This window comes from Brassica rapa, chromosome A02 (genome assembly GCF_000309985.2).
Source record: "Brassica rapa cultivar Chiifu-401-42 chromosome A02, CAAS_Brap_v3.01, whole genome shotgun sequence".
NCBI classification, from domain to species: Eukaryota; Viridiplantae; Streptophyta; class Magnoliopsida; order Brassicales; family Brassicaceae; genus Brassica; species Brassica rapa.
Window position 1 is genome coordinate 9,197,288 of NC_024796.2, and position 27,479 is coordinate 9,224,766.

Genomic DNA, 27,479 nt, shown 5'->3' on the forward strand with positions numbered 1-27,479 from the left:
GCATGTTTTATTCCTTATCCACGGGTACGTCGACATTCAAGCGATGACTGGTGGGCATGCACAAAAATTATTCCCGAAGAATCCGAAAAACGTCAGAAATTGCCTTAACTGTGTGGCAAGATGATAGACGTGGCCAAGTTGCTGAAAGTTCATTGTTACGGGTGGAACACATATTGTTGATGATGTGTCTGATTATGATATTGCCCCGATGAATCCTCCAAATGATGAATATGTATCAGATGTTGATGTAGAATCAGACGGTGATTCAGATGATGATTCGGAATAGTCAAATATATTCTAAGATTGTAAAATATGTTTGTAAGTTTGTAAAATATGCTGCAACAATGAAAAATATGTACTAAGGTTGAATAATATGTTGTAAGGATAAAAATTAAGTTGTAAGGTTGTAAAATATGTTGTAAGGATGAAAAATAATTTGTAAGGTTGTAAAATATATTGTAAGATTTTGGAATATGTATAAAGATTGAGAAATGTTTTTTTTGTACGAGGAGAAGGTTGATGGGTAAGAGTTTAGGTGTTATAGTTTAGGGGCTAGAGGTTTTGTGGACATGATTTGAACATAGCCACGACTATTGTGTGGCTAGATAGTGGCTATGACGAAACCAATCGGTTTGGCTCCAATTTATTCAGTTTTGGCACCAACTTTTTTCATTTTCACGGTTGATATTAAAACTTAGCCACTGTAAATTCGTGGGATGTTCGCGGCTATGACGAAATTTTGGAAAACCATTCAGTTTGGCTCCAATTTAGTTTTTTTTGCTCCAAATGTTTTTTTTTTTGCTGTTATTATTAAAATACAGCCACAGTTTGCTATGGTTTCGCTGTGGCTCTGTTGAAATGGTTTTAAAACCGCTTTTCCCCTTTCTTCTCAACACTTAGAAAGAAAACAAGAAAGTCGCCACCGACGAAAGCACTCGTCGTCTCTGATTCCAAGCCTTGCCGTCTCCGATTCCAAGCCTCGACATCGCTCGTCTCCTACTCTCATCTCTCAAGGTAACCCTCTATTTCTCCTTCCCTAACTTCTCGTTGCTGATTTAGGGGTTCCATTTCTTTGTATTGTTTGCGTTTTTTTTTTTAGTGTTTCGATTTAGGGGTTTCAATATCTGTCTACTTAAATGTTCTTGTTGCAGGTTTAATTTTATATTTGTCTCAGTTTCTTAGATTTTTCCATGTCTTAGATTTGTCTCTGTTTCTTTGTTTGTCTATGTCTCTCTTATTTCGGTTTTGTCTCTGTCTCTCTTATTTTGTTTTTTCTGTCTTTTTTACTTCGGTTGTATACATATTCTAACTAATGGTTCTTTTTCTTTGGTTGTGAACAAATGAACACAACAAGAGTCCCTGGGACAACTGTGGTGCCTCCTCCTATGCCTCCTGGTGCTACTGTACTGGCTTTGAATCATGCTGATTCCTCATATCGTTCCAATAGTTACCCGCAAATGACCCTCAACGCCATGCTCAATTCACCTGCTAGGCTATCACAGCCCTATCTCCATCCAAATAAACTCAATGGAGCTTTATGGTAAGATTACATTTGGTCTCCATCTCTTTCTTAAACTAGGATTGTTTCTGCTATTTGAATTGTGGCTGTGATTGCTTAGGATAGTTTCTGTTTATGATTGTTACTTAGGATATTTTAGTTTTTAGGATTGTATTGTTTTTGTTACTGATGTTTTTTATCATTATAGGTTTGGTATTGGCCCATCTGTCAACGCTTTCATTCGGGCAACTTGGCAAGGATACTACATGGGGCCTTGGAAGAGTTGGAGGAAGGTTCCTGATGAAAGGAGGGAGTCATGGTGGCAAATGTTTGTGGTAAGTGACTAGTATATGATATACCATGGATTTTATCCATTTTTAGCCATGGTATATAGGTGTTTTTAAATACATTATAGTTATTTTGGAGTCTTTTTAGTATATTTTTAGGTTTAGGTACGTTTTGGAGGAAAGTGGTGATTTTGGAGTCTTTTGGAGCCTTTTGAATGCAGAACTGCATAGACGTGTCAGATGTTTATATATGGATTGAGACCTTCCCACAGTGCGATAGGGCTTATATTTTGACACATGATAGACCTTTGCGTTATATTTCCAATGCCACCGGTTTGAGGTCAATCCAACGGTTAGATCGAGAAGTTATGTCCGTTTTACTGAAGAGTGGTCAGTCTGTCTCGAGAGAGAGAGATGTCGAGGAAATGAAGGAACGTTGATCGATAGTTCACCCTTGGTGTCGATCAACGGTGATTCCAGAACACGGGCCTAGTATATTTCAAGACTGACTTAAGCCCAAAAGGAACCACAAATTACCAGAATACCCATTGACAATCTAAAATCCTATTTTTGTGTGTTTCTAAGCCATTGTTGACGGCTGCACTTTCTTTAAGCTTTATTCTATTGTTTCTCTTAGGTTAGGAGAGAAGGGAGGGACTCTCAAGGAGTTTCTCCTAGAACTCCTTTGGTTTTATCATTGCTCTCTATTTTATTTTTGTTCATCTATGATTTCTGTGACAAAATTCATGCTTGAATATATCCACCTGTTAGATTTAGGGTTCGGATAGTCATGAGGGATTAGCCCAAAATATAGAACTGCTGAGTTGTCCGGATATCCATCAATTGAATTGATCTTATTGCTTGTGTTATATACTAGCTAACGAGAACCCTGATCTTAGATAATTAGGTGCAAGCGGAAGCTTGGTCTTTTACCTGAACTAATTCATATTGTGCTAGGATTGCTAGAAACAAGCGACCGCTGATTTAGTTAAACCTGGTGAACACGTTCAAACCCGCTCATTAAAGCTTACTAGAAGGGACGTTGATCGACAACTCCATAGTTGCATCGATTGACGGACTTAAAGGTGTATCGATCGACTATCCATTGATAACGTCGATCGACACTTTCTCAAGAACAACAAACGATAGTTGAGGTCTTAGATTTAGACAATAGATAATCTAAACAAACGGAAGTTGATAAATTAGTTTGAGTTCTAGAATATCCAACCTTAGTTTCTATACTATTATAATCCTGATTGCCTGAATAGAAACCCTAGATCTAGCAACCATCCTTCCATCAACTCATCAATCAATCTCTTTATAACAACTACCTTGTTCACTCTGTTCTGCTATTTACTTCTTTATAATGTCTTAGCCTAGTTTAATCAATAACTATTTAGATCTAGTGTGTGCCCTCACTCCCTCTGAATTCGATCCCTAAGTGCTACAATTCGGCTTCTTATTTGAGAGAGTACGAATCACTCCTTAGGGTAATTTGAGTGATATTAGTATACATTATATATGCCGCTTACATGTTTTTAAATCACTTACTCTTTTGTTTTCTTTTGTAGCAAAATTTCTATTGGGACTCTGAGTTTAATGACTTGGTCTACGCTCTATGGAAGAAAGAAATATGGACAACCATTGGTGAAAGGATTAGCAAGAAGAAGTGTGAACAAAAGAAGCTAAAGTATATCAATGATGCTGACAGACACTCCTGTTGGAGCATTGAGCGACCGAAGCAGCTAAAAAGAAGAGCAAGAAGGCTGCAAAATCCCGCAAGTATGATCCTGTGGGTAAAGGTTGCCACAAGCATAATGCAGGACCTAGGTCTTTTGCAAAGATAGAGTATAACATGGTATCTTTTCATGTATATACTTTTAAATATTGCTCTTTTTCTAATATGTTGTAAAATATGTTATTCTTTTGCAGATGATTGAGTCTGGTACTAATGAACGGCCATCTTACACTGACCTAGTCAGGAAGACACACACCCGAAAAGATGGAACTTTTGTGGACTATCATGCTGAAGAACTGGTTACTCAAGCAGAGATGGAAGCCGCACAGCTCTCTAACACTGAAAGATCACCCGGGAGTAGAATTGCATCATCGGCTCCTTCTCGCCTTATGTTAAACAAAGCTTATCTGAAGGTATGTTTACTTAAGATTTCAATTCTATTAATTGTTTTATGTTCTGTTTTGTATGTGGAATTAGATATGACTTAGTCTCCTTAAGAATGTGGTTAAAAATGTCTTATGCTATGTTCAGTTTATTTACAAAGTTGACTGTAACCTGAGTTGATTAAAATTGTTTTATGTTATGTTCAAGTTGGTGTTGGTTTTCACTGTTTTCCCTTTCCTCTCAGAGAATGCTAAAGGTAAGAGGGGACATGTTTTTGAACTGGGCAGTGCCCAATACAGGGAGCATGTACCTTCTTCACGCGTTCCTAATGGTCTTGCCCACAACCTGGAGCTGAAGATGCGTGTAGGCAGTCTTGAGAAAAGCCTCAAAAGTGTCAATCGGCTCCTCCAAACACTTCTGCTCCAACAAGCACCTACTGGACAGACTTCTGCTCAGCCTCAAGCCCCAACTACTCAGCCTAACCCTGTCAATGGCAAGTGGAAGTAGGTTGTTCATCTTGTCTTCTCTTTTGTAACAAGGTTTATAAAACTCTAGGTCTTTTGGTAGAGTCTTCTTAGACTCTTTAACTATGTCTTTTTGTAGAGTCTTCTTAGACTCTTTAAAACTCTTCTACATGATATAATTATCTATGTTTTAGTAATGTTGAACCTACTCTTTTATATATATGAAGTTGTGTTTTCATTGAATCTGCAATGTTTTTAATATTTGAATGGAAATATAATTTGATAAAATTGGCAAATTAAAACTAATCAAAAGAAAATCTTTTACAAAAAAGCGGCTATAAATAGCACAACAAAAACAAAGACAATGGATACAGTGTGGGTATAAAATACCACGTGAACCGAAAACAAAACTGTGGCTACAATAACCACTTTAAATACGTGGTAAAACTTTAATCTAGTTATTTTGTAAATAAGTATATATCTCTATAAATAAAATATTATAATTGTAACGTCACTATCTTATATATTTTACAGTAAGAATTGTAAACTTACATTCTCGTATCATAAACTCTCTCACTACCTAAAAAATAAGAGTTTTCATCTTTACTTGTTTTGGTTTGATTTATGTCGTGGAAACAGAAAGTCGGTTTGATGAAATTAGTTATGAAACTTATGATCCTCGAAATACCAGGTTCGTATCAGATTTTAATGCGCTAAAATAAGTCAATGGTAAGACCAAAAAGAAAGTTGTTCCTCCGACAAAGAATAAATTCACACGTCGAGTCTTGGCTGGTTTTCGATCACAGGCGCAAATGGGTGTAGCAAGTCTCTCAACATCATTATCTATTCTTTATTTTTTTTTTTTTTTAAGAATTGTGAAAAACATCAAAACGAATTTTTGGAGTAGGATTCGGATTTTATATAAAATCCGTCTCACTCTTTTATTGGACCTTGTGCAAATTTATAAAAATAACACATGTATTCTGTAAAAATGAGTTTTAATATTTTCGTAGAAAACCCTAAATTCTAATTAAAATTTTAAAAAAATATTTGGTCCCTGTACAGATGTGCCTTGAGACATGTTCTCAAGACGGATCCACCTAACGCATATGGTCTAAAATGATTAAGCGGACGTCTAAATTATTAGTTAATCAGTTTAGGTGTTTATAAATTATATCAATATATTAAATATATGTAATATTTGTACTAAAAATAGTAAATATCATTATATGCATATATTAAAATGTATATTATTTTATTTTTATAAGAATGTATATTACAATTTATTAATTATTATAATTTATGAACGATAAATTATATATTATTTATTATTTCAATATTGCAATTGTTGAAGGAGTTTAAAAGGTAATTATCACGGTCTTATATTGTCTAGTGCCTAAATACCACCTAAACGGCCGCCTAGACCACTTTTAAAACACTATTATAACCAGTATTCTTCTTAGCTTTATAAATGAATGATTATTATTGAATATTGAAAGAGGGATTGAGGTGTTCTGGACCATGGGTTTTGCAGTGTGAATGGGCTGGTTGCAGATTGAGGTGTGTCGCAAGCTGTTTTTGGTGAACCAAATCTTAAAGACCTGATCATCGGGAAGATTAAAACTACCGGGCTCAGGATCTCGTGTTAAATATTGTTCTTTTTTTTTGTGGCAAGCGTCAAAGTCTGATTCTGCTGTGTCTCGGTTACCTGTGTTGTCTATTGTGTATGTCATTGTGTGTCTTAGATTCTGTGTCTGTTTAGTTTCTTTTAATTTTTCTGCTTCTAGTTTCCTCTATTCTTCTGTATCAAACTTGAAAAATCGGTAATTAATCTTAACATTATTACCAAAAGAAAAGGAAAAAAAAAGGGATTACGAAACTGATACTAACTAACTTCATTTATTAACACAGACTACTCTATTAGACATTACGTGTTGAATTAGTTTGGGCTTTTCATTTAATTTTTGACATATACGAACATATCTATGGATTTGAGGTTTTGGGTTATATCAGCTTGTTATCTTATCTTGTTGGGCCATAATGTTCTTAAACAATTAAATTATTATTAACTAAACAGTTTTCCTCTAATATATATATATTTTTTATTTTATTTTTGCTTTCTAATATAGGTGATTTTTTGAAGGTTATTTTTCAATTAGAGGGAATGTGAAGTTATATTGAAGGTTCGTAGGGATTATAAAAATACATCGAAACAACAAATAAATGTTTCTAAATCTTCTTTACAATTTGAGCACAAGATTTTGAATAACGTAAGAGCGGACAGCGGAGCTGCAAAATTTATTTGAGATCAGTACAATTGGTGGCAAGGAGAATTATTTAAGTATTCTGGAAAGTTTTGATAGGTCAAAGATTTCAGATTTTGGTTTTCTAAAGAATTAAGAATAATGTAAATAGTTGGACAGTTCAGTTTCTTACAAAATGAGAAAAAGAAGTTCTCATAAAATCAGTAGCATCGTTATGCCAACTCATACATATCACACTTATGGTGGAACATTTTTTGACATCTGAGTGCAGCTTTCAGGTAGTGTTTCTGAATTTTACAAGAAACTGTACTCTGACTTTACACCATCTTTGCGAAGAGAAACAGGCCCAAAGTCCATCTATATATCAAACTCAGAAGATTCGTTTGTTTGCCGACGAGCTGATAGAGCCTAGAGGAAGAGGCAGGAGCCTCTCAATGTCTTCTTGCATATATATCTTTCCCTTTAAATACTATGTATCATTGCTTAAAAGATATACATACTGAACAAGGAAGAGAGTAATATGACTGATACTATCATCTGAAATATAGTGGAGCAGGGGGAGCCAATTTGTTGAATAGCATGAACCACGGAGATTCTTTGCGAGATTATCCCATAATTCTGAAGAATATCAGCAAGAGAAGAATAACTGATCTCTTGTCTCGTGTGAGTCAGCACATAGGACACAACTCACTCTGACTCCAACATTCCAGGATGTTCATGTTTTTGAAAAGCAGTTTCTTGTCGCTAACCACGTAGAGAAGAAAATTTTCTAAGTACGATGGGTGAATAAGATATCTTTATGCCAAACTTCATTACTTTTTATTTCTCTCTGTCCTTGTGGCTCTGTTTCGTATTATACCACGTATCCTTCGTCATGAACGTCGGTTTATACACTTCATATTTTCCAACACATCCGCGGACCTTTACTAGTTTTCTTATGAATCGATCACATGGGTCGTTGTTGAGCAAATAGGTGTTTATCTAGTTTTCTTAAGGATGGTGATCTGGAAACTATTCTCCACAGTAGTTTTAAACAGCTAACGTCATTTAATTTTTTTAATGATCTCAATCCTAAACCCCCTTCGCACTTCAGCTGTCCACATTTACATTTTTGTGATTAAGATCAGTGCATGACTATATAACGCTTAGCATGCTTATATACTTCTCGAATGCATTCATGTGGGAGGCGAAATATCGCCATCCAAAAATTTGTAATACTCCAAAGTCCAAAGTATCGAAGCTAAAAGATATGATCTCCCCGCAAATTATGAATTTGTTAGTCCATGAACCAATCTGAGACCTTAGCCTTTCAAGCAGAGGGCAGTAGTTGTGGGACGAAAGTTTCTTCGTTACCAGCAAGAGGCCCAAAAGTTGCATTGATACTGTGCCATAATTGAAATGAAACCGCTTTCGCATCTCTAGTTGAACGAACATTTTCGGTGATTTTCACAAGATACATCGTTGATTTTTCAATACTGATCTTTAGACTCGATATCTTATCGAATTCTTCAGAAATTTCAGCCACTCCTTCCACTAAACATACTATGCCATCAGTTAAAACCATGAGGTCGCCCGGAAGACTTAAATGTGTTAGACCAATATTTTAAAATTTTGGATAGTAGCCTTAAGAATTCCCAACTGCGGCTCGATCTAGTAATTTGGATTGAACATTTATACACACAACAAATAGATAGGGAGAAATTGAACAACCTTGGTGTTACCATCTACCTAAAATCATGGAGAACATGACAAATAAGTAAAATCACTTCATAAATAATAGTATAGATATGGTTCTTTAGACTACTTAACAATCTGTTTAATTTGGTTTATTAAACAAAACTTTAAGATTTAAAATAAAATTTAACTATAAGTTAATTTTTTTAAGTTATATAGACTAAAGGTTTGTGTTAGGGATGGACAAATAAACCGAACCCGATCCGATAAAAATGAGTTCAAACCGCTCCAGACCCGACATAAATTCTGAATGTATCTTGTTTTATGGTATTTTGGATTATGGATACTATCCGGACTGAACCCGAACCTAAATGGATATCCGATAGAATTCGAAACATTTACCAAACATTCAAAATCCCAAAAAGAACTTGTACCAAACATGATCACAATTCTTAATATGTATTCAAAATACTAAGATGTTACTGAACATATAAATTAATTATTTGTTACATAAAGGTTGATAGTTGAAGGTGACAGTTGAAGCTTGAAATTTTAGATTTTTTTTTTATTGAATCATGTTTCTCATTTTATGAAAACTTGATTTTTGTTTTATGCTTTCATTTATTTGGTTTTTTTATTAATAACTATGTTTACCTTTCGTTTGATTTTGAATGATCATATTTGATGTTTCTTACTTATTTTGAATCGATTTTACTTATGTTTTGGTTACAAAATTGATACAAATGAAGTACTTTAAAACCGAAGAACTGATTATACTTATGTTTTGGTTACAAAGTAGGTACAAATCATGTACTTTTAAACCAAATAACCGATTAGGATCCGAACCTGAAAAAACATTAGGTTGTGCCATTCTTTGAAGATTTAACTCGAACTCGATAGAAACCAAAACCGGTCCAGAACCGAAGTTTCATATAACCTAAATGTTGCTGATTTTGATATACTCAAAAAAATCGAGACCCGATTGGAAAAAACCAAAATCCGATTGGGACCATGAATACCTATGCCAAGGTTGTGTTTTCTGAACGACCGAAATATGAAAATTAAAAGAATTATGACCATTTTTCTTTCCCAATAACTATTCGACAGGAGGTGTGAAAATAAACCATTCCTGCAGTATCAAACCATTTTCAGCTTATAAATTGCTGTAAATCATACCAAGCTAAGAGGGAAAGAAAGAAAAATTGATCTGTGGAAGAATATAAAATGAAGACAGAATTAAATACAACAAATTTGGTTAATACATATGCAGTATATTACTCCAATTCGACGTGTCGGCTAAAGAAAAGAAAGTAAGAAGCAGCTTCGGAGGATATAGTGAATCATCGAAACAACTGAAATATAAAAATTGATTTGATCATATATATGGGAATCAAAAAGACGTGTAGATTAGCGAAAGATACGGCGATGTTTTTGCTTCTATGTTCTTTGCTTCTCTTAATTAATAAATATTTTGCGGTTATATAAGTCTGAGTCCATTAATTTCACCTTACCGCCAGCTAACAATCCCGATGAATTACTCATAAATACTGTAATACAACACTTCAGTTTACATCCGCCCATTTGTTATGTCACTCGAAAAGATAATGATGTATATGATATGAGATCCACACATTTTCCCGACATCTAGATTTTTCTATGCCAATTTAAAATAAATTACTAAGATTATGATGTTGATCATGTGCAATTAACAGTGGTTAATTGTTAAAACGTCAAATTAATGGCTATTTGCAGTAGATAACTTACTGATAACATTTTTGTTCACACCAATTACCCCGGAGAACCGACCCAGTACAGACCCAAAATTTGAGGTAGGAACCAAAGCAGCGTTACCGAACTCGACTCGAATTAAGAATCTAATGAGTATCCAAAGTATGTGAATAAAAACAAATATCTAAAATATTGGTTATAATATACTCATAATTCCAGTACCTAAAATAAAGAAAAAAACATAAATTAAATATAATAGGTATTTTAGTATTTTCTGATAAAAATGGATAATTTGGATACAAAATATCAAAACTAAATTGTATCAGTGATTACTTTGGAATAAAAGTAAATATTTTGAACGCATGAGTGTTTTTTTATTGTTTTGGGTAGTATATACTCAAACTGAATTGTATCCCTTATATATTAAAAGATGAGCATTGTAGTTAATGCTTTCACACCAACTTGTACACGTGTCCATTGGAGAGACACTCTCCCAAATAAATTTCCTTATTCACCGTTTCTATAGGCGGATTTCGTAGAGAGTTTCCTTACTCTCCCAAAATAAAACCAACTACATGTATGTATAGCTTTTTCAAGAAATTTTGCTATGAGTTCTCACATAAAGCTAATGCTTTGGAGTTCTCTCTTCCTCCTTCTTACCCACCTTTTACTTCAAACCCACTGTTATAAAAGAAACCTTCGGAGTTCTACGTGGTGACCGATTCAGGAAACGACGACACAGAAACCCCCAAGCCCGGAACGTTAATACACGATGTGTAGCAAGACGAGCTGCTCTGGATCATCTTCCAGCGAGACATGACCATTCATCTCAAAGAAGAACTCATCATGAACTCTTTCAAGACCATCGATGGTTGTGGCGCGTCCGTGCACATCGCTAGGAGCCTTGCATGACGATCCAGTATGTGACCAACATTATAATCCACAGGATTCATAAACATGACTGCAAGCCAGGTGGGAACGCTAAGGTGCGAAGCTCCCTACGACAATACGGGTGGAGAACGATATTGGACGGTGACGGTGTGTCGATCTTTGGAGGGAATCATGTTTGGGTTGATCACTGTTCATTGTCTAACTGTGAAGACTGGCTTATTGATGCTATAATGGGCCCGGCGGCGATTACTCTGTCTAACAATTACATGACGCATGATGATAAGGTCATGGTGCTTGGTCATAGTGATACTTAGACTCGTGACAAGAATATGCAAACTATGAGCATGCTTGAACTATAAAGAGTATCATTACTCTGTCTAACGTTGTTCTTAAACATGACTTATTCTTCTCACATAACTTTCTTCTTCAATGTGATCAAACTATGAGCATGCTTGAACTATAAAGAGTATAGAAGAGTATAGAGAGTCCCAAGAAGAGATAGGAAAAGAGAAGATGATGACGTCCCAAGAAGAGATATGGAGTTCTCTGTTACTCAAGAGGACAAAACGGAGAGGCTGATGACGTCTTTTTCGTTTTCTCTTATAAGGGATTTGTGATACTATAATGTATTCAACGTACCATTAGTTTGTTACGTGAGAACGCCGAAGCATTACGATAACGTTACGTGAGAACTCCATAACTTCTGAAGGCAAACAGAATGGAGAAATTGTAACTTCTGATTTTGGGTTAACCGAACCGAACCGGTCGGTTCCGAGTTGGAAAGTCTATTGAAATTTGCGAAGATAACCAATTCGTTGGTTGCTGGCCAAGGCAAAAAATATATTGGAAATCAACGAAGATAACCAGGTATGGCAATATAATAAAATCGTATTGTGCTGGCCAAGGCAAATATATATAATAATCAATTCGATTTTAACGGGGATTTTAAGTTACAAGCCTTAGGGTTTTACTCTTATATAAGACACACGTCCGCAACCATTCTTACTCATCTCAATCACTTAAAACCTAAATACTCTACCCTCATTCTTCTATAATGGCTGCGATAAATGTTATGTCGGATTTGAAACCGTTCAAGACTATGTGGAAGATTACGGTCAAGATCATACGTTTGTGGAAGCAATATTCGGCGGCCGGTGGCCTAACCATTGAGATGGTGCTAATCGACTCTAACGTAAGCATCCTATACTGATCATGTTACTAATATTGTGTTGGATTAATGTGTCATTGTCTAAAAGTTGAATATTTGATTTGTTTTTTTCAGGTCTAGCCATAAATATTGTTTTATGTATTGTTGTTACATACTGATTAGCTTTAGCCAAAAATATTGTTTTCACTTTGTCGTTTCGGTCAACTTTTATAAACAGAGGATCGAAGTATATCAAATGCGTATAATGTGTCTGCTCTAGCTATAATCCCTCAATGCATGAAGTTGCAGCCTTCGAAGCAGTGTATGGATGAACTTTTAATGCCTATAATAGTGATTTCCTCAGTTTTATGTGAAGTTAAAATTTGTGAACTGGTTCTTAATATCATGCAGGCTCAATTTGTATATGTATTAATTTTATTGTTTATGTATATAATTAGATTTTCTGTATATGAAAAAAAAAATTTAAAGGACGAATCAATTTTATTTTTAATTCATTTTATGTTAGCATATTAACTTTCGATTGTTATATTGACCAAAACAATTGTTTCTATGTTAATTAATGGTATGTTTATATATTTATCAATCACTTTTTTATTTTTACATATACATATATATGTTTATATATATATATATATGTATATATATATGTAATTTAAGTGAATATCTATACAGTTAAATGTTCACCGTAAGTGAGCTTTCTAAATCAATGGAATTTCGAAAAAACAGTATTTTAATGGTTCATTTGACTATTAACTAAATTGTAATGAAATGTATTTTTTTAAATTTTTTTCTTCTATTTTGTATCTGTTTAGAAATTTAAATATGATATGAAAGCTTAACTTCAGTATTGTCTAAACTTCATATAACATGAAACCAAATAAGTAGATATAGTCTTCCGGTTATGACCATAAAATCAAAAACTTCAACCATATTAACGTCGCCAATCTATATCCTCCTCATTAACACCCGAAACAATCAATCCAAAACAAATTAATATCCAAATTAATCAGATTTAATGTTTTTTTATCTCGCAAATTACAAATTCAATCATTTCATCCTGCGCAAGGCGCGGGTTATCACCTAGTTTATGGTTATTTAGATAAAAATAATCGATCTGAACTGTATCTGATGATGGATAAAGACTGGATCTCAAACAAGTTGCTCGTATTCACAATACCTAGTTGTGTCGAACCGGACCGGATCCAAAAAAACAAATACTCGAATAGGGTCTAATTTCAAAAAAACCTGAATCTTAAGAATGTTCATATCTAGTCTCAATCTATAAAATTGGGAGATGGACTCAAATGGATCTCAAGATCTTGAATAAAGAGGGAAACTTTCTGATCAATATACAAAGGGTTGAGACAATCACTCCAAAATAAGTGAATAACACACACGTTCAGTAATCCCAGGAACTATATTTTTAAAAAAAAAACCCGGGCCTATATACGTTAAGGCATGCAACAATCCCAGATTTGCTTTTTTAAGTTACGGACAATGTACATATAATATGTATAGCTAGAATTAAGAACTGTATGCATTCATGACTTCGAAGATTCAAACTGGCAAGATTACTGAATATAAATATTGGGGTTGATTTAATGCCAGCTTCTTTTTTAATTAGTTAATCAAATTCAATAAACTAAAACAAAAATCTTTAAAAATGCGTCATCAGTTCAAATATAATATTAGACATAGACCACTTATATAAACCTTTACCATAACATAACTACAAACACACAAAAACATTGTCTCTCTTTGCTTACCAATAGACAACCTTAAAGCCACTTCTCATACACGAGAGAACACACACAAAACCCTAAAACACTCATCAACACCTTAAACTTATTAGTGTCTAATGGCACTCGTTAATAACCATCCCAACGAGGCAAAGTACGTGTCAAAACAAAACTCCTCATCCCAAGATCTCTCATCACCGGAGAACTACGGATTGGATCAGCCTGACGCAGCTTATGCCGGAGGAGGAGGACATTCAGCTTCGAGCAGTAGCACGATGAATTCTGATCAGCAGCAAAATCATCAAGGGATAGTATTTTACCCTTCTGGCGAATCCGTCGAGGATCACAACTCTTTGTTAGATTTCAACGGATCCTCATTTCTTAACTTCGACCACAACGATGATCGTCATGAGAGCTTTCCTCCTCCAACCGTAAGTTGCGGTGGTGTTAGCGGTGGCTTCTCTTTTTTGGAAGGCAACAACATGAGCTACAGCTTCACAAACTGGAATCAACATCATATGGATATTATTGGCCCTAGACACATCGAAACTCCGGGGACAAACCAAGTCCATAAAGACTGGTCATATTCTGATTCAACTGTTGTAACCACTGGTTCTAGACATAAGTCTGTCTCGCCTAAATCCACTGGAAATAAACGTTCTTATACGGTAAGTATAAAGGTCAAACACTTTGAATATTTCTGGTATGACAACATTCTAGGCCAAGAACCGACTAATACCCGTATATTTTGTGAATTTTTCTCTATGAATAGGGAGAGAGCAGTCAACCACCCTCAAAGAAACCCACTAGCGGCGCAAAAGGGAAAGCTAAGCCTAAGCCAACAACTTCACCGAAAGATCCACAAAGCCTAGCAGCCAAGGTTTTTCTTTCTTTACTGTTACAATTTTTTGTTTTTATCTAAACCCGAATAATGTCATTTTATCAATTTCGTTAACTCATACCTTAGTATATGTTTTTTTTTTCTTTTAGAATCGAAGAGAAAGAATAAGTGAACGTCTCAAGATATTGCAAGAACTTGTTCCCAATGGCACCAAGGTATACATACATCTACAGAAAACATTTATGTCACATTTATAAAAATATCAAATTAAGTGTTTTGATGATGAGATGTGTTATTTCTTGCAGGTTGATTTGGTAACGATGTTAGAGAAGGCCATTAGTTATGTAAAGTTTCTTCAAGTGCAAGTTAAGGTATATTAATTATGACAAACATCCCTCAAATTTTTCTTTCGCGAGATTGATTGATCTTATATAAAACATAATTTTGTTTATTTAAGTAATATTTTTTTGTAAACTTTATTTAAGTATAATAATATTGCTATAATCTAATGTTTGTTAGGTACTTGCGGCCGATGAGTTTTGGCCGGCACAAGGAGGGAAAGCTCCTGATATTTCTCAAGTTAAAGACGCCATTGATGCCATCCTCTCTTCGTCACAACGAGGCAGGAATTCGGATCCAGTCACCAATCAATGAAGAGTCTGAATGTAATTTAATTAATTACTCAACAGTAATTAAGTTGTAGTAATATCGGGAAGAACAATGATTCTCTCGATAACTTCCACATAAATTTTAAAATACGATCCAAAGATTAAATAACGTTAAATATGTGAAAAATCGAGAAGTTCTTAATGCATCTATATTGAAGACAAGACAAGAGACATTCAAAGCACCGATGATCAGTGATGTTGGGTCCACACGAGGATGGAATCTTTATATAGTAGATATAAGTAGTAAAATTTAATAATATACATAAATATGTATCTTTTCTTGTCTGTTTTTATTTTCTGTGTGTTTTTAGTCTACCGAATATAAATCTTGTAATGGAATTTTAAATTCCAAGAAATAAGTAATAAAATTCTGCACTTTTGGATTTTTCCTGGGCATTCACGTTCAGAGAATCTATCTGATTTACAACCTTTCGAGTATTTGAATCTCACCAAGAGTGCTTTTTGAGCAACATGCTAATCTATATTAAGTTCTCCAAATACGTATACTACTGTTATAAAATGCATTTACACATTCTCATCAGATTGAATTATTAAAACATGTGGTAAAATACAACACAGTTTCGATATATAGATGGATATGTTGCCTTATTAATTAACATATTCAACAAATAATATATATATAAGAAAATCACCATTAAATATAAAATTAAGAAAGCAACAGAAAAATATAAAATAAAATAATTTTTTATTATACTAGAAAATAGTTGCATGATTGAAATTGTATTTACTATAAAAATAAACTGGTTTATTATAGTAGTGTAAACTAAACTTTACTCTGTGTGCAAGATAAAGACCTAGAAAGTGTATATATCTTGATTTTTTTTGAGAATGTATATCTTGATTTTTTCAAAGAAAATATTTGCCATCAATCTCTCCTTTAAGATATCGAAATAATATAGTACTCTCTCCATTTTTAAATAATGCATGTTCGATCACTTTTTATTTATTTCTAAAAGATCAATGTTCTAGATTTTTTATGTATTTTTAATAATGACTGTAAATTTCAAGAAATATTAATTGACAATTTTAAATTTATTGAATTTCTATTGGTTTAAATTTATGAAAATTGTTATAATTTCAAAAATTAATGCATTGAAAGTTAAATATTGTTTTTTTAATATTTGTGAAAAGTTTAATACATATATTTTCTTAGAAACAGAGGAAGTAATACTAGGAGAACAGTATTGTACTTGCATTATCAAATAAGACTTGTGAACATGCAATCGCGAGATACAAACGAACTATTATGTTGTTTTCTCAAAAAAAAAACCTATTATGTTGTTTGTTTTCTGATTTTATGTTGAAATTTTCATTAGTTTTTGGTTCAAACATTAAAATATGGTTTAATTTAAAAGATATAAAATTATCCAAACCAGTTACTGACTTCGCGATCAAAGAAGGCTAAACATGATACATGACCTTCTTTGTGGAAGATATATTTTTAAAATTAACTACTAACTAACAGACGACATACCTAAAGATCTCGATTTAGCAGCCAAAGTCAGCATGTGTCCTTTGGAAAATATTAGGGATACGTGCTCGATTAGATTATTAACATTATTTTCATTTGAACTGATATTTAAATGTAACTCCAGCAATTTTAAATTAAAAAACTACATGATTAGCCACATGGATAGTCACACATTAAGCGCTGTACTTGTATTTATGTACTTCCCAGCTCCATCAAGTGAATACGACAAACGAAGTTATTGGAAGTCTAATCATTTTACTTATTGTTTATAATGGATTAAGCGTTAATTCAATGATTAGATATTGATCTTCTTCTCTTTTTGCTAACGATGATTAGATTATAGCCTCTTGTTAATTTGTTATAATTTCGTTCTATTCCGTTTCTCAAGTATAAATCATTTTACCTAATTTTTTTATTTGAGAAAGAATTGTTTACCTAATTGATTTTTAACGGTTTGGTATTGTCTGTAAACATTGTTTATACTGAAACGGAAACGTACTTTTGACTTGATTTAGTTTACATTAGCGTTTCGCAAGGTGCACATAAGTAGAAGACATAGTTAAAAAAAAATTGTTATAATTGTTCAGAAAAATGTACTTTTGACTTGATTTGGACTGGTAAAATTATGGAGATGTATAATTGTTCAGAAAGATGTATTTAAATATCTTTTCATTTATTTTTATAATATCATAATCTATTTTATATCTTTTCATTTATTAATAGTTTTCAGCGGACGTTTGTTCATTAATTTAAACAGAATGATTGTGTTAAAAGTTAGAAAAATATATAAAAGGAGAACTGCAAGACAGAACATTTTTTTAGCTTCAATTTGATCTTATGTCTAGTAAACAATGTTGTGGTGCTAGCAAGCCTATTACAAAAAAAAATGTTCTGGTGCACCTAAGAAAAATGCACAAACGTAAATTGATTTATTAGCTAAGACTTTTATACAGTAAAACTCTATAAATTAATAATGTTCGGACTTTTATATTTTATTAATTTATATAATTATTAATTTACAAAATTTTTGTTTTGTAGATTTTTTTTCTATTTTCATTTACAAAATTAGAAAAATATTTGATATCACCATATATACATTACTTTAATTTTTTTGACTTTCATACTGTTTTTCTGTATTATTTGGTATATATTTTTATGTTTCATAGAATTTATATGTAGTTTTACATATAATTTTATTAAATATTATCAAATATATTGAAATGGTAAGAAGAAATAGAAGTATTTTCATTATGAATATAAAACTAACAATATAATATTTAGTTTGTACTTATATAAAATGTATATGTAGCTAGATTAGTTTTTATGATTTTAATGAGTATATATTTACATAGGACTTTCTAAAATTTATCATCTTATTATTTTATCCATTTGTGTCATATTTTGAATCAGCTTCGAGATAAATGTTTTTATTCATTTAAAGCGTTTATTAATTTATAGAGATTATATTGTATCTAGTAAATTTTCAAGGGGTTACACGTTTAAATTATGTTGTAAGAGTACATTCTTCTCAACATAGTTAATTCAACTTATTTTGGATTATATTCTACACAGACAAAGTCTCCTAATCATTAAAAACAATATTTTGGTTTAAAATTTAAAAGTTCTTTATTTTATATAAATAGCAGTAATTTTATTTTTAATCATTTTTTAAAATACTAATTTGATCTATTTTATTTCTACTACTAGTATTATAAATTTTAATTATATTTATTCTGTATTTTGGTAACTCTAATGATACAGTAAATTTTGAAAGATAGACAACTCAATTGAAATTTAAAATCTAGACAATTATTAGTTGGTGCATTAACTTGTAAAATTTTCTGTATATATTCTATAAAAATGTTACCATACAGATGAATATGTTTATAATAATTTTAGTGATTTTGTCTGGCCGGTTGATGAAGCAAATGATTCCTGGTTTAATTTGCAAGGCTTATCAGTTATCACTATGGAAGACTTTAGTTTCTTATTTTCCTTTTTAAAGGAAAATTTTAGTTATTATTGTTACTTTGATTACTCTTATCTTTTGACCGCAAGGAGGGTGGATGTGTTGGTGCCTTGGAGTTGGTGTGATCTGATATTTTTGGTTTCTTTCATTTCCATATGCTTTAGTTGTTGATGTTTTTGCTGCTTGTTTGCTAAGTCCTATGTCTCCCTTTATTTGGGTTTAGTGTCTGGGATTATCATTGTGTTTCATTTATGATTTTTACCTTCTCTTTTAAAGTTTAATATAATTTCAGTGTTAAAAAGGCTATATGCTTCTACCCATACAATTTAAGGGTTACTTTATAATTTACAAAATTATGTCTTTTTTGTCAGAATTTACAACATTATGTTAAGTTTCCTAATTCTAATTTATAATTTTTTCTTCTATCTATTTTTTTATGGATAGACTCATGTATATTAATCGGTTTTGGTTTAATTTTTATTTTTTGAAATTTAATGTTTTATTATTTCAAATATTATCATTTCATTAAGTAATAGTCGATTTCTCTCATTTTAGTTTAAGGATTTGATTTGTAAATAAATTATGTTTTCTTGCTTTATATGTTTTCTATTAATCACCTTAGGTTCCTAATCTTAGAGTGGAATCTCTATAAATTAATAGTTGCTAAATTAATAAACATTATAAATTAATAAATTTCTTCGATCCTGAATGGACTGGTCCAAAATATGACACAAGTTGATAAAATAATAGGGTAATATTCTTTTTAAAGTCTATGTAGATATATGATCCCATTAGAATCATAAATTAATAATCTTTCTATAAATACAATTTATATAAGTACAAATTAAACATTATATTGTTGGTTTTATTTTCATAATGAAATTATCTCTATTTTTTCGTAACATGTCAATATATTTTTATAATATTTAGTAAAATTATATCTAAACTCACATTTAAATTCTATGAAACATAAAAATATAAACGAAATAATATTATAAAACAATATGAAAATCAAATTTCTGAAATTTAATTAATTTATATACCGTAAACCAACTATTTTCTTGTTTTATAAATAAAAATTAAAAAAATTGAAAAAATCTAAAAATATTTTTTTATAAATTAATAATTCTATTAGTTATTAAAATATCATAGTCCCAACATTAATAAAGTTCTTACTATATATGGTTAAGTGATATAACAATTATAATATGATCATCTCATTAGATTGTTACTCTCTGTTTTAAAAATACTCTCATTGGATTGTTACGACATTATATTTAGGTGCACTCATTTTTATTGGGGATTATATTTTATTACTCGATGTTTTTAGATTTAAAATATAGTTTATGATTAATTTTTTAAAAACTTATAATAAAATAATAAAAATGTATATATCTATATATATCGTCAAGTTTTTGATACTTTTGACATGTTTATACTGTACATATGTACTTATAAATGTATGGTGATATTAATGAAAAATATTTATTGGCTAGCCCTAAAGGCCTTAACATATTTATGTCAATTCAAGACTAATTTTACCAATAAATTAGTATTGAATGAAAGTGCTATTGAAAGCTATTTTACATATTACGTTAGTTAAAACCTAAAAGACTTTACTTTTGCAGATCACCATGTATAAAACCTGTGCACCAAATATATTAATATTTGTTTTCAGTTATGTTAAATAAAAATATTAAATATAACAATCCAGAATAACAACAAGCTCGAAAATAATATATTACTAGGTTGCATGTGAATTCAGTTTAGTAAATGGTTTTCTCAGAGTGTAATTCACAGGCCAACTAATATTTTTTGTTGTCGAAATGTAATATCAAGAAAAAAGTTGATTATATACAATGATTTGTGATGATATACTGCATGAATATAAAACAGAGATTAGATGGTAGAAATAAAATATGTTGAGTTTCAGATCTGGTTTTGGTTTGAACAAACATCTCTTGAGGAGTAACATCCACATTTATAACTACATCGTAGAAGTTTAGTGGTTTACAATAGAGAAAGAGTTGTTTTGTTGGTCTAGACCATGGATCGATTTCTTTTTAATGTGAAATTATTAGTTTTACATATTGCCACGTAGATATGAATTTATTGTTTACGGATCTATTTGAATACTCGAGAAATGATTCAACTGTGGGATGTATCTCCCTATCGAAGAATTAGGTTTGCACACTTATTTTGATTTGTAGTAAATTGTTTTGAAGTGTTAATATTTCAAAGCGTACGCATTTCGCGCGGTGTGTCATAAACAAATTTTTATTGACAGAAAACAGATTTAGGCATCGTTATCATGAGAGTCACATATTATTCTACGGAAAAACTTAGTTTTTACAAGTTAAGCAAAACAAAATTAGTTTTTACAAAGTTTTAAAAAACTTAGTTTTTACTTAACTATTCTTTTCGTTTTATATTATTGCAATTATCACAACTAAAGTGACGGTCCATCATTATGCACACCCAAAAACTGCAAGACTTTATTGTTAATATTTTCTTTTTGTCAGAAAAAAAAAGATAATCAGGGATATTTTAAAAAGGTGGCCCTTTTACTTTCTAGAGCTTGAAAATGTTTGTGTTAAAAAAAAGAAGAAGCTCGAGCATGTTTACTATATAGACCTTAACACTTATATCGATACAGAATTATAGGCTTATAATAGCAAAAATTATCAACTAATAATTTGATGAGAATCTAGTTACGTCATCAATTGGTTGATTTTCAGGATATACCTCTGAGGATTCTCCTAATATAACTAATGGTTAATAATTATTTTCTTTATATTATGTCTCCATAATTTAAAATATAAAATTTCATATTTAATTTTAAAATATAAACGCCATGCCACTTCAGCGTACAGTCTTACTTCCTTTGTTTACTTGGTAATTATGCATATTTTTGGCAAAATAATAATGCGTAGCATAAGTAGTTTAGTGGATAATATCGTTAATAATACTCCCGTATTACGTTTAGCAGAATGTGATGTAATATGATAAGCTACGTTGTCATGACAGTTGTAGCCACGAATGATTTCGTCAGGCATTAACTGGATTGACTAGAGACAAGTGTTGCAGTCTATCCAAATTAAATAATTTTTAAAATGTAAAAATAAAGAATTTGTGAAAGGGACTTTGGATTATTTTTTTATCATTTGTTGGATTATATTAAAAAAAAACATAAAGTTACGCAAGCCAGCAAAAAAATCATTATTTTCAGAGCCAATAGCCAATAAAAATTGTGATTCTTTCTGAGCCAAACAGTTAAAAGAACTACAAAAATAGAATGAGTTGAAAACTAAAATTTAAGCCATATGAAAGGCTAAAGAACCGAAGTTAGTGTTCTGATGACAGAACGTTCCGATTTTCAAACTTTGGACAGAAACAAAGAAGTTTATATGCTGTGGACTTGAAAAAAATTTCTATCAAAAAACCAAATCACAACTGTGGTGGAACCTCAAAGTTGCACAACCTTAAGAATTCGGGACTTCGGCTTTCCAACAGCATATAAAGCTTCTCCAATATCAATCTACCTTATATATGATGAATATGTATCTTTAACCTTTATCTAGGTTTTTGTTGTTTCTTATTAAACTAAATAAAATCCTAATACTTTAAAAACAGTAATTAAGAACATATTCTAGTAAGTCATGCTCTTTTTCAAACAAAAAAAAATCCTAGTAAGCCTAATCGATGGTAAATACACAACAATATTTTATTTTGAGTGTTTTATATTCAATGACACCGAATATGACCCAAGGTGTAGCATATTCTTTTACTTGTAATACAAACATTAATAAAAAACGGAAAATATAATTACAAAATCACCAATAACTAATTATTCACGGAGAAAATTATATAAATATATAACTGCACATGGTACAAGTTAGATCAGGGCTTTATATGTATTGTCACTATGTGTAAGGAGTTGAAAACAATACATCTCCAGGTCGTATCCTACATATCGAATCACAAACCATGTGTCATTAAGAGAATGGCAGGCTGGATTTGATATCATAAAGTATGTTTATTAAATGAACAAGTTTGATTTATAAAACAAGAGGATCCACGTGCGCGCCGATTTGATTATGCAATGTGAGCCGGGGATTTGATTATACAATGTGAGCCGGGGATTAAATACTAGTAAAAGATCCTAATCGCAGTTTTTATTTGTCATTATCATCGTTTTAGGCTTCCTAATTAAATCGTTTATTTTAGTGAATGAAATCATCCAAAACGGCAACTTTATCTTAGTAGCTTGATATTATTATGGCATTTTGTGGGGTTATCAAATTTTGGTAGACTAATTTTTCTTTCAATACACAAGGTTTATACCGAAAATACACCAAATATGATTGAAAACTTCGTTGTTAATAAAATTTTCATAATTATGTTGATTAAAAGATAAACATGTTAAATAAATACACTCTATCAACCATGTTAAACAATACTGTGAATCCACGTTAAAGCATAAAGTCATCAGGCCAGTATTCCTTTCTCTAAACATAAAACTAAGAGGAGACCATTATGAATAATTAGTATCACATTTAGCAATCAGTGTATGTTAATAGTCTCGATTAATGTGAATAGTCCAAATGTTTTTAATTGCTTTCCGTAGTTATTTGCTGTCATTAAGAGCATTTATAGCTCTCGATTCCTTTTATAAAGATTCCTGCCTTCTTTATTTATCCTCTCTTAGTAATAGAAAATAACTAGTTTAAGATCTTTGTATATAAACATTATTTTTCATTACTTGCTTTACATTTTTATATATTATAAAATAACAGAATAATAAATATATATTAACTAATTGAAAAACAATGAAATAGTACGTACATAATTAGTTATCGCAAGCACATAAATCAAAGAAATTATTTTTTTGTTTATTTACAATCAATTTATAGTAAATAGATCTAAACAATCCCTTTTATCAATTTCCATGGTACATAATTAAATAATATTAACATAGATAGTATAATATATTTTATGTTTATTAAATTAGATTTCCTAATCATATTATACTATGATCTGTCTTTTTATAACAAAAATTGTAAACTATTGACCACATAAGGGTTTTTTAATAATTTACAATCGTTCTTGAAAATTTACTAAAAATTTTGAAGTTAAATATTAATTTTTTTAATTCTTTAAATGAAAATTTTGAAATGAAAATATTTGTGTATTTTACTCATATCTTATTATAATAAAAAAATTAAATCATGGATCACAATAATTTTTAATGTGAGACTTTTAACAGTTTTATTAATTTATAGTCGTTTAAAAAAATTAAATAACATATACAAAAAAATGTAAATTTTACATATGTTAATATGATTGTTCAATTTATTTTAATAATATAAATTAAACTTAATGATGGAAGATACACAAATTATTATCAAATATTTATTATTAATATAATTAGTTGTCATATATTGTAATGTTTCTCAAATAATGTATAAGAGATGTTGTAAGTTTTTACGCACATTATTAAACAATAAATATTTTTTAATTATTTACTACATTTTTTGGTTTTAATTTTCATTAAATCTTAACCAATCTATTTTTCTATTGTAATTTTAAAATATCATTCTTATAAACACAAACGAAAATCTAAAACATCAATTCTTAAAATGCAAAAGAAGTAATTGCTTCCAAAATAATTTCTTATTTTAACAAGATAACTGTCTTGTATGGATGACAAAAAAAAAACTCTCTTGTATGATTTTTAAAGAGGGAAGGGGGTTGTCAAAAAAAAAAAACTATATCACTCACATTTCTTATCATATATTTATTTTATTGATTTTATATTACGCTATTATTTATATGAAAATATACATACGATAATATATTGATAGATTAATTTATATCTTAGTTATATACTATATAAGTTTACTATTTATATTTTACATTTTAAATGAAAATAATTTTATATTTATGAAAATAAAGTAAGTTCACCCATTAATTCAGTAAATTTTAGGGAAAACCCTGCAAAACCTTATTCTAGTTATAAATGTTTTATATTTGAGAAAAAATATATATTGTTTTCAAAAAATATCTTACTGTATTAGTAATTTATATGTATTTTTATAAATAAAAAATATTTATAATTTTAATAAATTATTAAAAGTCAAGACACACAGAATATACAGATAAGTACTTGTATTATTATATAAAGATAAGTACTTATGTTATGTGTAATTACAGAATATACATATGAGATTATGTTGTGAATTGGATGTCTATATTTTATGAATGTTATGTAAATATATTAGATTCCCTTTTAAAAGTGTATAGTGTATTTAAATATATATATATTATTAATTAGTTAGAATAGCAACTTATTAATTAGTTTGATTAACATAATAAATCGCTAGTGAGAAATCAGAATATTAATTAGATAGAATAGCAAATTATGTAAGTTTTATGTTTGTTTTAAATGACAAAAAGACAATCAAGGATGAAATCTAAGAGTAGATAATATCTTAGTGATAAAAGTTGTAATAAATACACAAAATGGTTAGTAAATATCTGTCAAATTATTACTTGATGAAAATTAATTAAATACTTGTGATGAGTGAAAAAATGTAAATGATGTAATAAAATACTTAAAAATAGATAAGCTATGTTTTGTAGATATACGTTAATAATATAGATATTCAAACTTGTAATAGTAGTATCTCTAATATATATATATATACATATTTATTTCTTATAGTTTTAGAAATAATTTTTTCTCAATCCAGTTCTAATTCTTCATTAAAACAAAGTTTTCCTTTTTACTTGATATTTTGAAGATATGATTTTATCTATGTTTACCCTATGTTTAGAGGGATATTTTTTTATGGAAATACATTAGAATATTATACATTTATTATAGAGATACTATGTTTTAAATAAACAATATCAAAACTTATTGAATATGGTCTAAAATATATTGCTTGCTTGTGCAAAAACAATTATGAAGCTAAGATCCACTTCTATATTACTTCTATGATTGAGGAATTCTAAAATAGAGCTGAGGTTTTGCTCCAATATATTTTTCTATAATACGTGAGTGTTATATTTTTCTTTTTATATTTTCCTCTATATATTGTCCTCTATATTTAGAAGCAAATATAGTTTTATCTATAAATAAAAAAATAATAGCATTTCTCTATTATAAAAGAATAAATTTAAGCAAAAAATGCATCTTTATTTTTTCTTTTGTAATATAAGAATTTTAAAATGGAGATGAGTTAGAAATGGTGTAAGGACTTTATTCCATACTGATTTGTAATTTGCTCCAAGTATTTTATACTCTTACAGATTTACTCTTTTATTCTGTTATGAAATTTTTTTTGTGTGGGAACCATTCATATAAATAATGTGAGGAATGCAAAATACTTTTTTTTATTATATCTTGATTTTATACTACTATAATTAACTTGTTAATTTACAAAATAAAATAAAAAATTATATATTTTCAATATATAAATATTCAAAATTGATTTATTTTTTCAAGGAATTTTAATATTTTTTTATATTATAGCTAAATAACACTTAAATGTAGAATTTTTGAACGTTATTAACATATAACAGAACTAATAACACATAAATAACAGTGATTGTGTTTGGATTTCAATTCTATTGAAAAACATGAAAACTTTACTTAACCCAGATAGCTAAAGTAATTTCTATAAACATATAAGAAATTCTTTAGGATAACCATTTTTAGTTTATTTTCACAAGTAACCCTCAATGAAGAAAATGACCAAAATAAGTTTTATTAAATAGTAAATTACTCTAGGATTAACTAATCTAGAATTAGAGTTTAGAGTTAAGGAGTGAGTTTTGAGGATATGGTTTCAAATTTTAAAAAATAAATATTAAAAATTTTAAAATAAAAATGGGCTATTTTGGTTATTTTCTTTTTTGAAGACTATTTTTGTGACAAAAATTTAAAAAATGTTATTTGAGAGAATTTTCCTAAATATATAGTACATATTTTGTTATATTATAGCTTTAGTTTTTTTTGCTGTAGATTTTTATGTGTATACTATTGGTTATATCCGTAATATTTTATATAGAACTATTTTTAAAGTAAAACATGTGTTGCTATATTCTGTAGATTAGTTATTTGGTAAACTATTAAACGCATGTGAGATAATGCTTCTACAGTAACAAAGAAAAAAAAACATTTTGTTTAGTTTTGGGTTGTGAGTGTTTTAGAGAAGAAAAAAATTTGATTGGTTTAAATTTATAGTTGTAAACAAAATTTTCGACGTAAAAAAAAGGATGTAAAAGTGTTACAGACTAACAAATCATCCTTTACTCAAATAATATTACAATTAAAGAGAGGACTTTTCATTTGGGCTGGTAAAAAAGAAGCGGCTAACAAATAAATTAACTATTAGTTCAGCATATTCCATCCAAAGATCCTAAAGTTTATTTAGGTTCGCTGTATCTTTTCTAAAAAAATCACTAAATTTAATGAGATAGTTCAACTTGAATTTATCATTTTAGACAACTTGCATGGTCACTCAAGTTGACCTTCTTAATTTACTCTTTCTACCAAAAGAGTTTGACTTTCAGTGATTAACTTATATCCATACATGCATGCAATTGTGCACAATTTAGGATTTCTCAATGCCAGTAGTTAGCTTCAATCTCTTCTACTTTTTGTCTG

General features: G+C 30.1%; 1 protein-coding gene across 1 annotated transcript; it reads left to right on the forward strand.

Moving 5' to 3' along the window:
* Positions 1–11,236: 11,236 nt before the first annotated feature.
* On the forward strand, positions 11,237–22,618 carry LOC103872074 (transcription factor bHLH83). Its single transcript, XM_009150409.3, has 5 exons — positions 11,237–14,503; positions 14,608–14,715; positions 14,826–14,891; positions 14,982–15,047; positions 15,196–22,618. Exons 1-5 carry the CDS (start codon positions 13,955–13,957, stop codon positions 15,328–15,330), a joined length of 924 nt encoding a protein of 307 aa, XP_009148657.1. The 5' UTR covers positions 11,237–13,954; the 3' UTR covers positions 15,331–22,618.
* Positions 22,619–27,479: the final 4,861 nt, after the last annotated feature.

Bases quoted from the DNA above. Each gene is read 5' to 3' on its own strand.
- LOC103872074 (XM_009150409.3), top strand. From the start codon at position 13,955: ATGGCACTCGTTAATAACCATCCCAACGAGGCAAAGTACGTGTCAAAA. The intron at 14,504-14,607 runs GTAAGTATAAAG...CTCTATGAATAG, and splicing joins GAAATAAACGTTCTTATACG to GGAGAGAGCAGTCAACCACC. The intron at 14,892-14,981 runs GTATACATACAT...TATTTCTTGCAG, and splicing joins TTGTTCCCAATGGCACCAAG to GTTGATTTGGTAACGATGTT.